Source organism: Balaenoptera musculus, chromosome 3, assembly GCF_009873245.2.
Source record: "Balaenoptera musculus isolate JJ_BM4_2016_0621 chromosome 3, mBalMus1.pri.v3, whole genome shotgun sequence".
Classification (NCBI taxonomy): Eukaryota; Metazoa; Chordata; class Mammalia; order Artiodactyla; family Balaenopteridae; genus Balaenoptera; species Balaenoptera musculus.
This window is the reverse complement of record NC_045787.1, coordinates 145,582,471-145,596,110: the sequence shown is the minus strand read 5'-3', so window position 1 is coordinate 145,596,110 and position 13,640 is coordinate 145,582,471. Positions and strand designations below refer to the sequence as shown.

The following is a 13,640-nucleotide window of genomic DNA, read 5'->3' as shown; positions in this document are numbered from 1 at the left end:
TACATTTGTTACAGTACATGAACCTACACTGACACATCACTATCACTCAAAGTACATACTTTAAGGTTCACTCTTGGTGTTGTACATTCTGTGGCTTTTGACAAATGAATAGTGACATGTATCTACCATTATAGTGTCACACAGAACAGTTTCACTGCTCTAAAAACCTGCTGTGCTCTGCCTGTTCATCCCCCTTTGATTTTTTTTTTAAGTTATTTATTTATTTATTTTTGGCTGCGTTGGGTCTTCGTTGCTGCGTGCGGGCTTTCTCTAGTTGTGGCGAGCAGGGGCTACTCTTCATTGCGGTGCACGGGCTTCTCATTGCGGTGGCTTCTCTTGTTGCAGAGCACAGGCTCTAGGCGTGTGGGCTTCAGTAGTTGTGGCACGCGGGCTCAGCAGTTGTGGCTCACGGGCTCTAGAACGCAGGCTCAGTAGTTGTGGCGCACGGGCTTAGTTTCTCCGTGGCATGTGGGATCTTCCCAGACCAGGGATTGAACCTGTGTCCCCTGCATTGGCAGATGGATTCTTAACCACGGCGCCACCAGGGAAGTCCCCCTCTTTGATTTTTGGTCACTCGTTAATTCTTTTCTCTCTGTGTTCTTTTTTAAATTTTTTATTTTAAGTGTGTCTAGGTAACATAGAGAGATTTCACTCTTGAAGAGAATGTGAGACTGCTGGCCAGAACATTCTCCTCTAACGTGGTCAGGGTAACCTGGAGGTTACAGCTGCTGTGCCAGGGTATGCCTAGAAATAGCCAGGGATAAACCAGTAGCATTGCCACCAGCCCTACCCTTTTTTCAGAGCTTCTGGATGGCTCCTCAAAGAGTAGCTTCTCTCTTAGCCTGTCTGTGATTTACAGTGCATCACGACTCCATAGTCTAAGTATTTCCACAGTAGACAGGACCTGGGCTCATGCCTCAGGCCTGAAACCTGGGGCTGCAAAGTGACATGCCAGCCTCTGATTCCTAATCCCTCTTCTAGAACTTGTAAGTTTACTTTCTACAAAGGGAGTGTTTTAAGGATATTTGAGAGTTAGCTTAGAAAATTTTGACCCTACTGTTCTTTTTATGCTGAGATGTAGCATTATTTTCCTCATTTTTTGAATTAGTATTTCTAGAAAAGCAAAACATGAACCCTCTTTTTCTAGAATCATAGTATTTAATTGCTGAAAGGGATCTTAGCCGTCACTTAGTGCTGTTTCTCATTGGGTAGATTATGAAGCCAAGGATCAGAGAATTGGGTGAAATGCCTAAGATCGTACATCTTGGTTATTGTGATTTTGCGGGTGATGGCGGGGGTTGGTGCAAAAGCTGAAATCACTTCCAGTTAAGATTACTCTGGACAGTGCCTTAAACTGGCCTCAAGTACAGACTACATGGTTTACACCCCAATTCAGCAAAATTTACTTTTAATTATAAGAGAGAGAGAGTGGGAGAGAAGAGCTATGCTTCTAATTGCGTAAGAGAGAATTATAGGTGAATTTGAGTAAGATGAGTGCGCATGTGCTGCAGCTCCTCTGTATGTGCAGCCCAGAACTCAGAACCCCCCTCATCCAAGGCTTTCTACTGACTCATGCTACATTTCACACCAAGAAAAGACAGGGTAGTTTTTAAAGTTGACAATTATACTTGTTCCTCTTAAGTGCTTTTAAATAAATGAAACTATGCTCCCATTTTTTGAGGCAAATCCATTCTGTTTGCTTTCTGTTGTTTTGGTTTATTTTTATTTTTTCCCTATAATTTGCCTCTCAAACATTTTAGAGCACCAGGGAACTCAACTTATATTTACAGAATATCCACGAGGTGGCACTGTTGTAGTTCTCTTGATTTGCAGAGTATAGTTCAGAGGCAACCCCTTCTCTTGGGGAGTGTACAGAATTGGAGAAGAGACAGAACAGATGAACATGTGTTATGTATATAAATATGGTTAGTATAATTGCATACAATTCAGTTTTCATTACAGCGAATTTTAAGGCATTGTCCATATCTCTGTTAAAGTGGAATTTTGTGGTATCGAGTATTACATGAAATGAACGGACCATTGGCTGGGACATGGAAATATTTTTGTTAAAATGCTATTTGTTTTAACAGGATTTGATCTGAACATATATACATATGTCAGTATATATCATACATATGAATCTAATAGCTGGGGACAAGCTGGCCAAGTTGATTGTGTTAGTTAGTGTCTAGTAGACTTGGATTAAATCTGGCATTAGTTCCTTAGCACAGATCTTGCCTTAAGAGCATTAGGGGAGAAACAGGTCCATGTGTTTGTTCATACTTAGATTTAATAATGTGTGGAACAACTTACTAATCATTATCCTGGTTTGGTGTTTAACTTTTACTGTAGATGATCCTTAGTTTGAATTTTTACTTTGTTGAAATTGACAGTCTACTTAAGACTTCTTTTGATTGTGAAAACCATTAATTCTATAAAAACTGTCTATAGTTTTGACTTTTTAATGCTTACTGTGAATATCGTACCTGTCAGTATAGGGAAAATGGAAAATGTTTGTGGTCTCTGGCTCCTTTTGGTTCAGTGGAAAAAGTGATAATTATGATATGCTTTTCTAAAAATCATGGTAAATGTTTAGTCTGCAATGTCAATTTCTGCAGGCTAAGTTTGTGGTTTGTAAGAACTGTTGTTAAAGGGAAAATTTATACCATTTGAAGTAGAGACAGATTGTACTTCAAGAAGGACGATAAGCATTGGTGATCTGTTTGGTGAGGTGTCTAAGCAATTAAGAATTTTAAAAACACTTACCTTCCTGGCCATGGTTTATTCTTTTGTCTCATCCTCAAGTAAGGATGATAAACCATTATGGACTGTGAATGTGACAGAGATTAGATCAGAGGTCTTGGGAGATGTGGAAGAACCAGAGTGTAGGCTTTAGGCTGGATGCAGGGCCAGAGATCCAGCATGACAGAGTGGAAAGATGATGGATGTTGGATTTGACAGCCCCTCCATTTGAATCCCAGCCCCTGCACCTAATAGTTATGTGAGCTCACTTTTTGGAGCCTCAGTTTCCTTATCTGTGTGGGAATGATAATAATACTTTATAGGATATTGTGAAGATTAAAGACAGTGTATATAATATGCCTAGCATCTGGTGGGTATTCTGAGGATGGCAGTTAAAAAAAAAAAAAAAGCCCAGAGAGGCAGGAAGCACCTGCAATACGATTTATTGCCAGGAAGTTTTAATTATTCACCCACTGATTTCCGAATTGATTCATCCTGACATCATTTAGGTAGGTGTGTGTGCCACTTTGTTGGCATAACAAAATGTTGGACTTTGTGACCTGAGCATTTGTGTCTGAATCCTTAGGTCAGTATATTCCAAGTTAAAGGCATCCACTGACAGACTATTGCTGTCAGGAAAGAAAGTTTCTAACTTCAGATTTTACCACTAGATCTGTGACTAGGGAGGGGGAAGGGACAGCAGGGGTGGGTGGGGAAGGAAATTTCTTTGCAGCTGCTCTTTGAAATGTGTTTCTAAAATAATAAAAGTTTCTGTAATTGTATGATCTAAGCAGCTGTCTTAAAACTGGCTATAGTCAAGGGCATTGAACTGACATTACACATTTGAGTTTCATTTTGGTACAATGTTATTTACATATTGAGCTTTGAAAATTTTGCCTTTTAATTGTTTTAATTTATTATTGAAAAATTTCCAGACCTTCATCTGGTGCCTATAATTAGCAACAGCAGCACTTCTTCAGCACTGTGTGTGCAGTATTCTGGACTCATTTTCTGAGGCCATAATGTGTCCTCTTATTGCCTTGGGAAGGGGGGTGGCAGGAGATGGGGGCGTCTCAGCACCATTGAGTAAATGAGAGCCAGATATTGATACTTAAGAAAATGCTTAGCTTTAACACCTCAGAGCACTTTCTAGCCCAGGCAAATGGACCACCTTATTCAGTAACCTCTTTGTTCTGAATAGTCTTGAAACCAGAAAGTTATAAGGTCTGCATGGCTCCTGGGGCTAGCTACTCCAAGGTGCCCAAAATAGAGGTTGTGTGATTCCTATTCTTCTTTAAATATTTAAGGGGTATGAGACTTACTCCAAGCTATTAGTGAGGAATTAGTGATTTGCTAGGGGAGGTGTGTCAGATTGTCTCTGCAGAAAGTAACAAGGAAGGGGACTACTGCTTAGCTTCCTTGACCAGTGATATCAGCTAAAGTGATTTCTGGAAGAGGGAAGAAGAGAGACTGACATTTATCGAGTACCTGCTCTGTATCTGGCTCCTGAATAACCTCCCCTTATTAACCTTTCCAACAAGATTAAGAAGTTCCTTCTCTATAAAATGAGGCTATTTATAGCCTATCTCAGAGGGTTATCATTGCAGATTATACGAGATGATCCTTCTTAGGCTTTTAATATCATTCCTATTTTATGGAAGACTGAGATCCAAAAAGGAAAACTGATTTGCTTCAACCCAGATTATATGGCTCTATAGCCAGTGCATTTTCCGAGAGACTAAAACATGCTGCCCCCTAGAAGGAAGAAGTGAATTTAAAGTATTACCAAAAGGAAATAAATCAAATCTCATGGATTTCACTGAGATGTTGCCGAATTGGACCAGTGGCATTTGAAAGAGTAGGAAGTACCTGTCTAATAATGAGCTTTTTTATGCAGAATCTCATTGATAGCCCAGTGGTGTGAGATATTGAGGTGACGGGAAATCAGTGAGGACTAAAAGGGATATTATTGCTATGAAGCAGTAGTTCCCAGCATGTCAGAATTATCTGGTAGTAATTCTTAAGAATACAGATTCCTGGGCCCCACCATCTAGAGATTGTGATTCAGTGGATCAGGAGGATATTTAGGAAGCTGTTTCTGCTGCTGTTGTTTCTCAGATCAGTAACCCTAAGTGATTCAAGTATAACCACACAGGCTTCTGAGAACCAGCTCATAGACTGCCCAGCCAGGTGGAGGATTTGGATGCAGCTTTCCCAGTTCATATATAGACCATGGGGATGTGACAGCCACTGAGGCCTGAAAAGACAGCTATATAATGTGTTCTTGTCTGTTCATTTCCTCTCTCAGCAGAGGATTTGAGAGGGGAATTGGTTAGGGGTGTATTTATAACCAATTAGGAGGATTTGGTTAGTGATTAGAATTAACATAAACCTTGGAAAGTGACTGTGTTCTCATATTAAGTGTAGAAACTAGAAGATAGTCAGATAAGTACCCCAGAATTAGAAGAATTCAGAGAAGAGCTAAGTTTATTAGGCCATGGCCAGAGACTGTAAAAGAAAATATGATTAAAGATGGTAGAGAGATTCTGAAATTTAAAGTTCTGATTAATAATTTGGTAATCCTATCAGTGGATAGGCACAAGTAGAACCCCATGTGATTATCCATGAATTTCCCTGATTTTAAATACACTTGGGCAGGAGATGGAAGAAAGGGGCATGGAGATACACAAAAAGGTAGCCTGAACCTTTGAAAATGGTATCAAGAAGGCCAAGCCCCAAATAATGTGAAATTGTCCAAAATGGTTAAGGAATTTGGGAGAGTTAAAAACAAATAAAATAATCAACTGTTTGGAGCAAGAGCATGAAGAATGAAGGGACAGTGTACTTGGAATAGATGCTGTAGTGGTAATAGGAAGAAACAGCATATTTTCACTCCTCATTTAACTTATCCTTTTTTATTTCCCCAGTAAGAATAATGGTTTTAAAACCAGAAAGGACAGAAAAATTGTAGTCCAAGAAAGATATGAAGATGTCTTTAACATAGCTCCTATAACAAGTAGAGCTAAAAATGTTGTGTGCCAGGATAGTGACAGAACCTAAGGCTGTGATTTTCAGAATTGTGGAACATTGAGAAGTAATTGAAAACCAGTAGGCAGAGCTACTGGGTACAATTTTGCACATACAGCTTGTACAACTGTGTTTGGTAATCCTGCATGATAGTACCCAGAGATGATTGATGAGCAGATTTCCTGGTCTTAAGAACGGGAGAACTAGAGAAGGTGTATTTGGGAGCTATTGGCTATTGAATTTGATGTTCCATTCTAGCCTAATTCTCAAATGGATTATCAAAAGTTAATCAGCTGTTGAAAAGACTATGTAGGATTGTGTAATCCTAGAAAGATATAGTATACAGAATGTTAAAAGCCATTATCTCTGAGAGGTGGGGTTTAGGGATTTAAAGGTATTTGCTTATATGCATTTTATAGTTTTTCTATAATGAACATGGGTTATATATGTTTAAAAGTGACACAAAGCAGCTAGTGCCAACTTGTAAACAAAAAATTGCAATACCAACTTTATGTAGTAAGCACCAGCAAGGAAACATGGAGAGTAACCATACCAAATTCACTTGATTTCCTTTTTGGATCAAGTTATGAGACTAGCAAGTCAGAAACATGGTATAAATAAAGATGGTAGTGTCTTCATGGGGCAAAGTTTCTCCAAATATCCTTGAGGACTGAATAGAGAGATATGGGCTGGATAATAGTAGTATAAAATCCAGGTGATTTAGAACTGGTGGCTCAGTGTTGGTACCTTGTGAGTATTTAATGAATGGGTGTATGATAGCTTGAAGGGAAATATAGAATCACGGGTGCTGTCCTTGGTTCTGACCCATTTAACATGTTTGCCAGCAACTTGGGATAAAGACTTACTGCATTTGCCCACCATGCAGATCTGGTGTGGAATATCCACTTTTCTGTATGACAGAATCAGAATTGTAGAGACTGAAATGGAAGGGTCAGATAAAGCTTTGAAGGTGAATTATAGAGAGGATAACTGTAGACTTCCCTGTGAGCTGCCCTCCCCCTTCTAAACTACCCATACAAATACAGAAATTAGGGGGAATTGTTTTTTGGGTTTTTGGTTTTTTTTTTTAAATTTTTTGGCCGTGCCACACGGCATGCGGAATCCTAGCTCCCCAACCAGGGATTGAACCCGCGCCCCCTGCAGTGGGAGCGCGGTGTCGTAACCACTGGACCACTGGGGAAGGCCCAGGGGGAATTGTTTTAATAGATGTTTTTGGGGGAAGGGCCTAAGATTTTAATTCAGCTTACTACCATCTTAGGAGTCTACTGTGATATGACTGTTAGATGAAGGCAATATAATCTTTGATGGCCTTAACTCTTAATATAATGACATGTGCAGGAAAAGATAGTGGTCCCAGTGTAGTTAGTCTTCATTATCACATCATAACTTGGGTATTAGACCTACTATAGAGTAGAACTAGTATATGAAGGGCCTGTAAACCATAATCAACAGTGTAAATAGTCATTCTTAGAGTTGGAAAAAACCTTAGTTTGTAAAGCATTTTTTATGTATCATCTCACTGTGATATTTTCAAAATAAGGCAGAGATTATTATCCCTGTTTTATACAGATGAGGAAATTGAGGTTCTGAAAGTTTAACTATTTACCTATACCCTGCCAAGTTAGTATGACTATACTCCTTCTGTTTATCTTGAAAAAGAGAACAAATATTAACCCCAAATGGTACTTTGTTGTCTTTAAAATCTTTCTGTAAAACTTTTTTGATTCATACAGATAGTGTGAGAAAGGACAGTTGTTACTGGCCATTACCATGTTATTTGGTAAAAAACCAAGGGGCAGGGATGTTTCAGTATTAAGTATTTGTTTCATGTCATAGAAGTTCTAGGTGGTGAACCTAGACTTGAAATTGGAATTTTCCGACTGTGTGTTTAGTGTTCCCACCCCAACACAGAGGTGGCCTGGGGATGAGCTTTATTTCTTGTAGTTGCAGAGGACATGCCCAGAACCACAGGATGGGAGTGTACAGGTGGCAACAGCATTGACCATAGTGATCTTCTTACCTTTGTGAATGTCAGGCAAAGGCTGAATCTTGGTTGTCTTTGAGAGGATACTTGCATTGTGTAGGATAAACGTCTTAAGGTTCTAGAATTTTTAGGCATGTGGTTCATGGTTTTGAGGATTTTACCTCCATAAGGAGATGGAGAAATGATTGACAAAAATACATCTAAGTGCACCTGACTTAATTCTTGGATTGTCGTTTAACTTTTCATAAACTTTTTCAGGTAAGTCAGTGTTTCTCACCTTTTTGTCTCCTTAGCCCCAAGGGATTCACATAGGTCATGTATTAATAGGATGATTTGTTACGAGAAACAGTAAATCAGAGGGGAAAGAATGCAGACTTCGGAGCAAGAGATCGGAGTCCAGTCTTGGCTTCACTACCCTATAATTGTAAAACCTTGAATCCTTTTACCTCTTTCTGCCTCGTCTGTAAAATTCGGGGTGTCGTTACCCCATAGAGTTATGTAAAAGAAAATGAAAAGAAATCATTTATTATAATATCTGACAAATATAGAACTGTCCAGGGTTGGCTTTTACACACAGGAACTGGTGCCATCAATTGTTTTATCTTAAAAAATCAGAACCAAAAAGAAGTGTATATGTTTATGTACTCATGCACTTGTATATCTGAAGAGCTTTTGATATTACTCAGGTATGTTTCCTGGTTCAGGATTTCTTTGTTCCTCTTATCTTTAAGGAAATGGTAACTGATACATTTCCATCTCCCTTCCTATTCCTTCATTGCCTTTTCTATTTTGTAGAGCAAGGTTTAGATCACATAGCAGAAAACATTCTTTCCTACCTGGATGCCAGGTCTCTGTGTGCAGCAGAGCTGGTATGTAAGGAATGGCAGCGAGTGATCTCCGAAGGAATGCTTTGGAAGAAGCTGATTGAACGAATGGTCCGCACTGACCCTCTATGGAAGGGACTTTCAGAAAGAAGAGGGTGGTAAGTATTTAGGTTGGTTGTTCCCTTGAAAAAAGTTTATTTGACCTAGGGTCAGTTTAATTACTAAAAAATGCAATTATACTTGCCAAATGTGTTGGCCTATTTTAAACAAGTGGGAAAAGATGTGTAGTCAAGAGTTGGGGGGAAAAAAAGTTAAAGCTGTTAGAATAACCCCTTCTGAAATGCATATTTCCTTTATATTTATTAACTATTAAGGTGTATTGTACAGTTTGAGCAATTTGGCTTTTCAAAGCTATGTGTTTATGCTTTTCCTTTCACATTTTCCTTAGGTGATGACACCATTACCAAAAGATAGATAAGAAAAAGGAAAATATGAGAAAGTCAAATAATGCCATTTTGCTCTTAGATATTGATCCTGGTTGAAGATGGAAGGTACAGCAGGCAGGATTTTTCAGAGACAACCTGTTATCTGAAATACAGCTTTATAGCTCTGTACATGTCAGTACCCTGACAGCACAGAGAAAGAGAGTGCCACAGCTAGGACAGATAGGTGGTGGTGTGAGTGATGGTTAGGGCTGTGCTTTCTTTATGGGGAATAGTTAGTTATGTGCTCAGTTAGCTTTTTCACAAAGCTACATTAACACTTTTTATTGAACTGTAGAATGAAAGGCTAGATTATTGTGTTGGGTAGTCAGAAAATGAAAGGTTAGGATCATGCTAAAGAACTGTAAGTTGAAGTAAACTTGTGCCTAACATGTACACTTAATTGTCAGAAATCCTGCTTTTGAACTGTTAAAGCTCAATGCAAGTCAAAAGACTTGAAAGATACATCTTTGTAACCACCATGTTTAAATAAAATTCACCCTTTTATGCGCAAAAATGTAACATCTGTTTGTTTTTATTTGCCAGGGACCAGTACCTGTTTAAAAACAGACCAACAGATGGCCCTCCCAATTCATTTTATAGGTCATTATACCCAAAGATTATCCAGGATATAGAGGTAATTTTATGATTTATCTGTTTTATGGGCTCTTTGTGTCTTGTTCTCAACTTTGTTGTCTTAGTGTTCTTAGTTGTCTAGTTCTAAAATCATAGAACTGTTGTTTTTTTTTTTTAAGTTGAAGTCTTACAGCAATTATGTCACAATCAATGTGTAATCTGCAGCTATCCTTCAGAGTAGATAGTGCCTTTTTGTAAAAAATAATCTAACTTTTCTAAAACATGAAATGCTTCTGCAAGGCTACCAGTTAATTAAAACCTTAATCCAAAATTAACTTTTTATTTTAATTTGATGAAATTTCCTAAATCCAAGGCCCAATTTTTCAGGTAAGCATAGTTTTACATTTTTTGAGCCATCTCTAGAGAACTAGAGAAGGCACAGTCTCAGTTTCCTCTGTACATTTCCCATACTTTTTCATTAAAAGGACTCAAATATGATTCTAAGCAATAGTTAAGTGGCCTTTATAGAGCAAATTATGCTCGTGGACCATTTTGGATTTGAGTGTAACTTCCCCAGACCAGTAAAACTCTGTGAACTTGACGAGAAACATTGGAGATGTTTGATATTGTTCATGTGTTCTAATTAGTTCAGTTTTATTATTTAGCCCTTTTCCTTGAACCAAGAAAGACATGCACAGGCATTTCTGATTAACTCTTTCACATGTGTTCTTGGCAGGTCTTGGTTACTTCACTATTTCCTCCTTGACAAAAAAGTTCAGCCTTTGCTAGGCAATGCTGTATCACCCATAAAGTTATACTCAGTTTCCCAAACATGAAGTAATCCTCACCCCCAGGTGATAGCCATAAAAGTTATTGTGCCAAAATTCATTAATGGAGAAACATGTGCTTTTTTTTGAGGCCCCTCCTCACTGCCTTCTTTTTAAGGCAGATGTGAACTAATGGAATCGCTTTGTTAACAGTAAATCTGAATATGACTGGAATATCATTATTTCAAATGCAAACCATTGTCTTGAGTATTCTGTTCCCTAAAATGAGCTATAAAGTAACCTTTTAGGGAAGGTTAAATGATTTAAAACTTCTGCCATACAAATCCTAAAGTTTAGGAATTAATTGATCCACTGGCAGTTCAAAACTTAGAATAAGTTGCTCCTACAGTTTTAGTAGCTGAAACATAGTGTTAACTTGAACCTTAGGTTGGTGTATGTGTGTTTCAGGTTAGAGGGATTGTCTTTTACCCCATGTAGTTTTACTAAGACACTGCTTATGCATAGATCTTAGAAACTATATTACTTGTTACTTTTTTCCTCCCAACTATTCTTTATAAAGTATCTCCACATTTCCTTGAATAATTTCAGCAAGTCCTTTATTATAAGAAGGATGATGTCTAAGGTCAATCATTAATAAATAGGAACTCTGGAAGAACTTTGATCAGGTTGAAGATTTGGTGACATATATTATTTTATTTAATTCCCATTAGTACTGTTATAATCGACAGTATGAACTCAGTTTTCTATGGCATGACAGTATGTGACACCACCTAACATAACCATTTCCTCAGGCTGAAATAATATTTTAAAGTTAGGAAGAGGCAGATGTGAGGGAAAATAGAGCTATGGGGGAAAACCCTTTTTGACACAAACCCTCTATATCATGGTGGTCTACCCAGTGGTTCTTAAAGTGTGGTTTAGGAAAACCCACTGGTTGGCCACAAGAGTCTCCTCCAGATTTTTGTGGGCTAGATCTCTTAGTTTAAGGGATGATGTTTTATACTTTGGTACTTTCACTCATAGTAATAATAATAAAAATAATGTACCACGTATAGAGTGTTTACTTGTCCTAGATACTTTCAGCATTTTATAATGCATTTTCTCATTTAACACTCTGGACAATACTTGAAAGGTAGGCCCTGTCCATATTTAAAATTGAGGAACCTGAGGCTCACCCCGGTTAAATAGCTTGCCCATGGTCATACAGCCAGTGAGTAGTTGAGTCTGTGATCAACCTTATATTCTTCTGCACTTAATGCAACTTTTTGTGTGCTATAGATCACTGGTATTTCATCAAAATAGAGTTCTTTACCTCTGTTTTGTGAGTGTGTTTTATTCTGTCCTGAGTAGACACACAAAGCAGAGAGTTGTGTCAGTGATCCGTGGGTCAAACAAATGAGAGACTCACAGGCTTGGCTGTTACCCATGTGCCTGGTACAAAACCCTCACAAGCAGACTATAATAATTACAAGTACTCTCTTTTGAGCCCTTGCAGTATACTCATGAACCATGTTGTGTGACTTACATAGATTATTAATTGCATTTAATTCTTACAACAAGCTACCTGTCATCCTCATCTGTAAGGAGGGGAAACTGAGACTAAGAGAAATTTTAGAACTTCCTACATAGTTAAGTAGAAGAGAAGGGATTTTAACTGAGGTCTGGCCAGCTCTAGGCTTAGTGTTGTTGTTTGTCATTTTCAAAGTAGAAAATTCCAGAAGAGAAGGAGAAAGAGGTATGTTGTTAAATGCCTACAGACGTTTCAAGGTGATCTTCTCATCTTTGTCCAATTGCGTGAAAACTCAGTGTCCTTTACTCTTAGTTGAAAAAAGCGTATGAGTTAAGATAAGATTAGTTGGCCTTGTTTTAGTCCAGTTACGGCAAAGGTAGTGCTTTATAGGGTTTTAAACCTATTGCCAAAAGATAAATTACACCCTGAACATCAAGTGGATGTTTTTGTCCCTCTCCCTGGTTGCCCATACACAGCCTTGGAGTCTCTTGTGTTTTTTCCCATATGCTTTGCAGGGTTGCCAGTTCACAGCACCTTTTGCTTTCTATCCTTCTTGCTCTGCCTTGACAGCTCCAGTTCATGTGCTGGCTCCTGTCATCTATCCATTCCCGTATTTGGCTCTGACAAGCAGATGACCTTGCCCTTCCACATTGACCTGACAGAAATTGGCTAATGTTTAAGAAAAAAGTAGCGAACCTGGCTTAGTGTGGTCAACCCCTATTATTCAGGAAATGAGACTGTGAGAAATGAAGTCTGGAGAGAATAAGAATTCTTAGTTCTCTGCAAAGGTTCATCTCTCATGGGTGCTCTTGCCATACACACACACATACACACACAGGGGGAGGGAGAAGGAGAGGGGCTAGGGTGGGAGGGAGAGAATTTAGAGTGCCTCTGAATTGAGAAGGAATTCCTGGAAAACCCGAGGCACAGTCCTAAAAGAAGCAGCCATATTTCCTTTGCTATCTAGAGTCTTAATTGTTATTATCATCATCATCATCATTATTATTAATGATGAGGTTACTGTTAGGTACTTTGCCACAGTAATTTAATTTAGTCCTCAAATTGTCAAAACTGAGACTCTTAGTCCAAAGTCCATGCTCTTTTCGCCCTACCATGCCCTCAGATGTCCCTCAACAGAGAGATGGGAGTTGTTATAATAGACTCGAGCAGTCAGAGTTCTGATGTCCTGAACTTGGATTTTTCTCTTTTGCCATCTCAGAGTAGTGGCAAACTCTTTCATGTAATATACCCTTTTCCTTTTTTTATTCACTGGATTAAAGCCTTTGAAGCACTCTCCTTGGAACAGACCACTAGTAAAATGATGGTGTGTTGTATCGCACCTTTTAATAAACCACATTTTATTCAGGGAAAGTGGGGAGCTTTTTTGTGGTTTGCAAACTTGATATTAACATTGTCCTAACCAGAAAATGCTGAAATTTGCCCACCCACCCAGTTGTGTTTAGGCTTCTAAAAATAATGTTATTCCTTCATACTCAGACATCTGTTTTCACTCTATTGCCAATTTAAATGCTGCTGTATACTCTGTGTATCATGGCTACTTTCCCAGTATTTTGAAAATTTGCACAGGGTAAGGGGATTTTACAAGTTCTCAAAAACATGAAATATTCCTCTACAGTAGCCACACCACATGATGTCTAAGTGAAATGGCAGGTATCTGCATCATTA

The 13,640-nt window shown here is 38.5% G+C and overlaps 1 protein-coding gene across 8 annotated transcripts in view; it reads left to right on the top strand.

The window, feature by feature from the left end:
• FBXW11 (F-box and WD repeat domain containing 11) overlaps positions 1 to 13,640 on the top strand; it is a 132,526-nt gene that overhangs the window by 91,371 nt on the left and 27,515 nt on the right. For all 8 annotated transcript variants that reach the window (XM_036846107.1, XM_036846116.1, XM_036846110.1 and 5 more), the window contains 2 exons: positions 8,570 to 8,756; positions 9,627 to 9,717. In XM_036846107.1, coding sequence (XP_036702002.1) covers positions 8,570 to 8,756; positions 9,627 to 9,717 — 278 coding nt within the window. The remainder of the gene's footprint in view (positions 1 to 8,569; positions 8,757 to 9,626; positions 9,718 to 13,640) is intronic.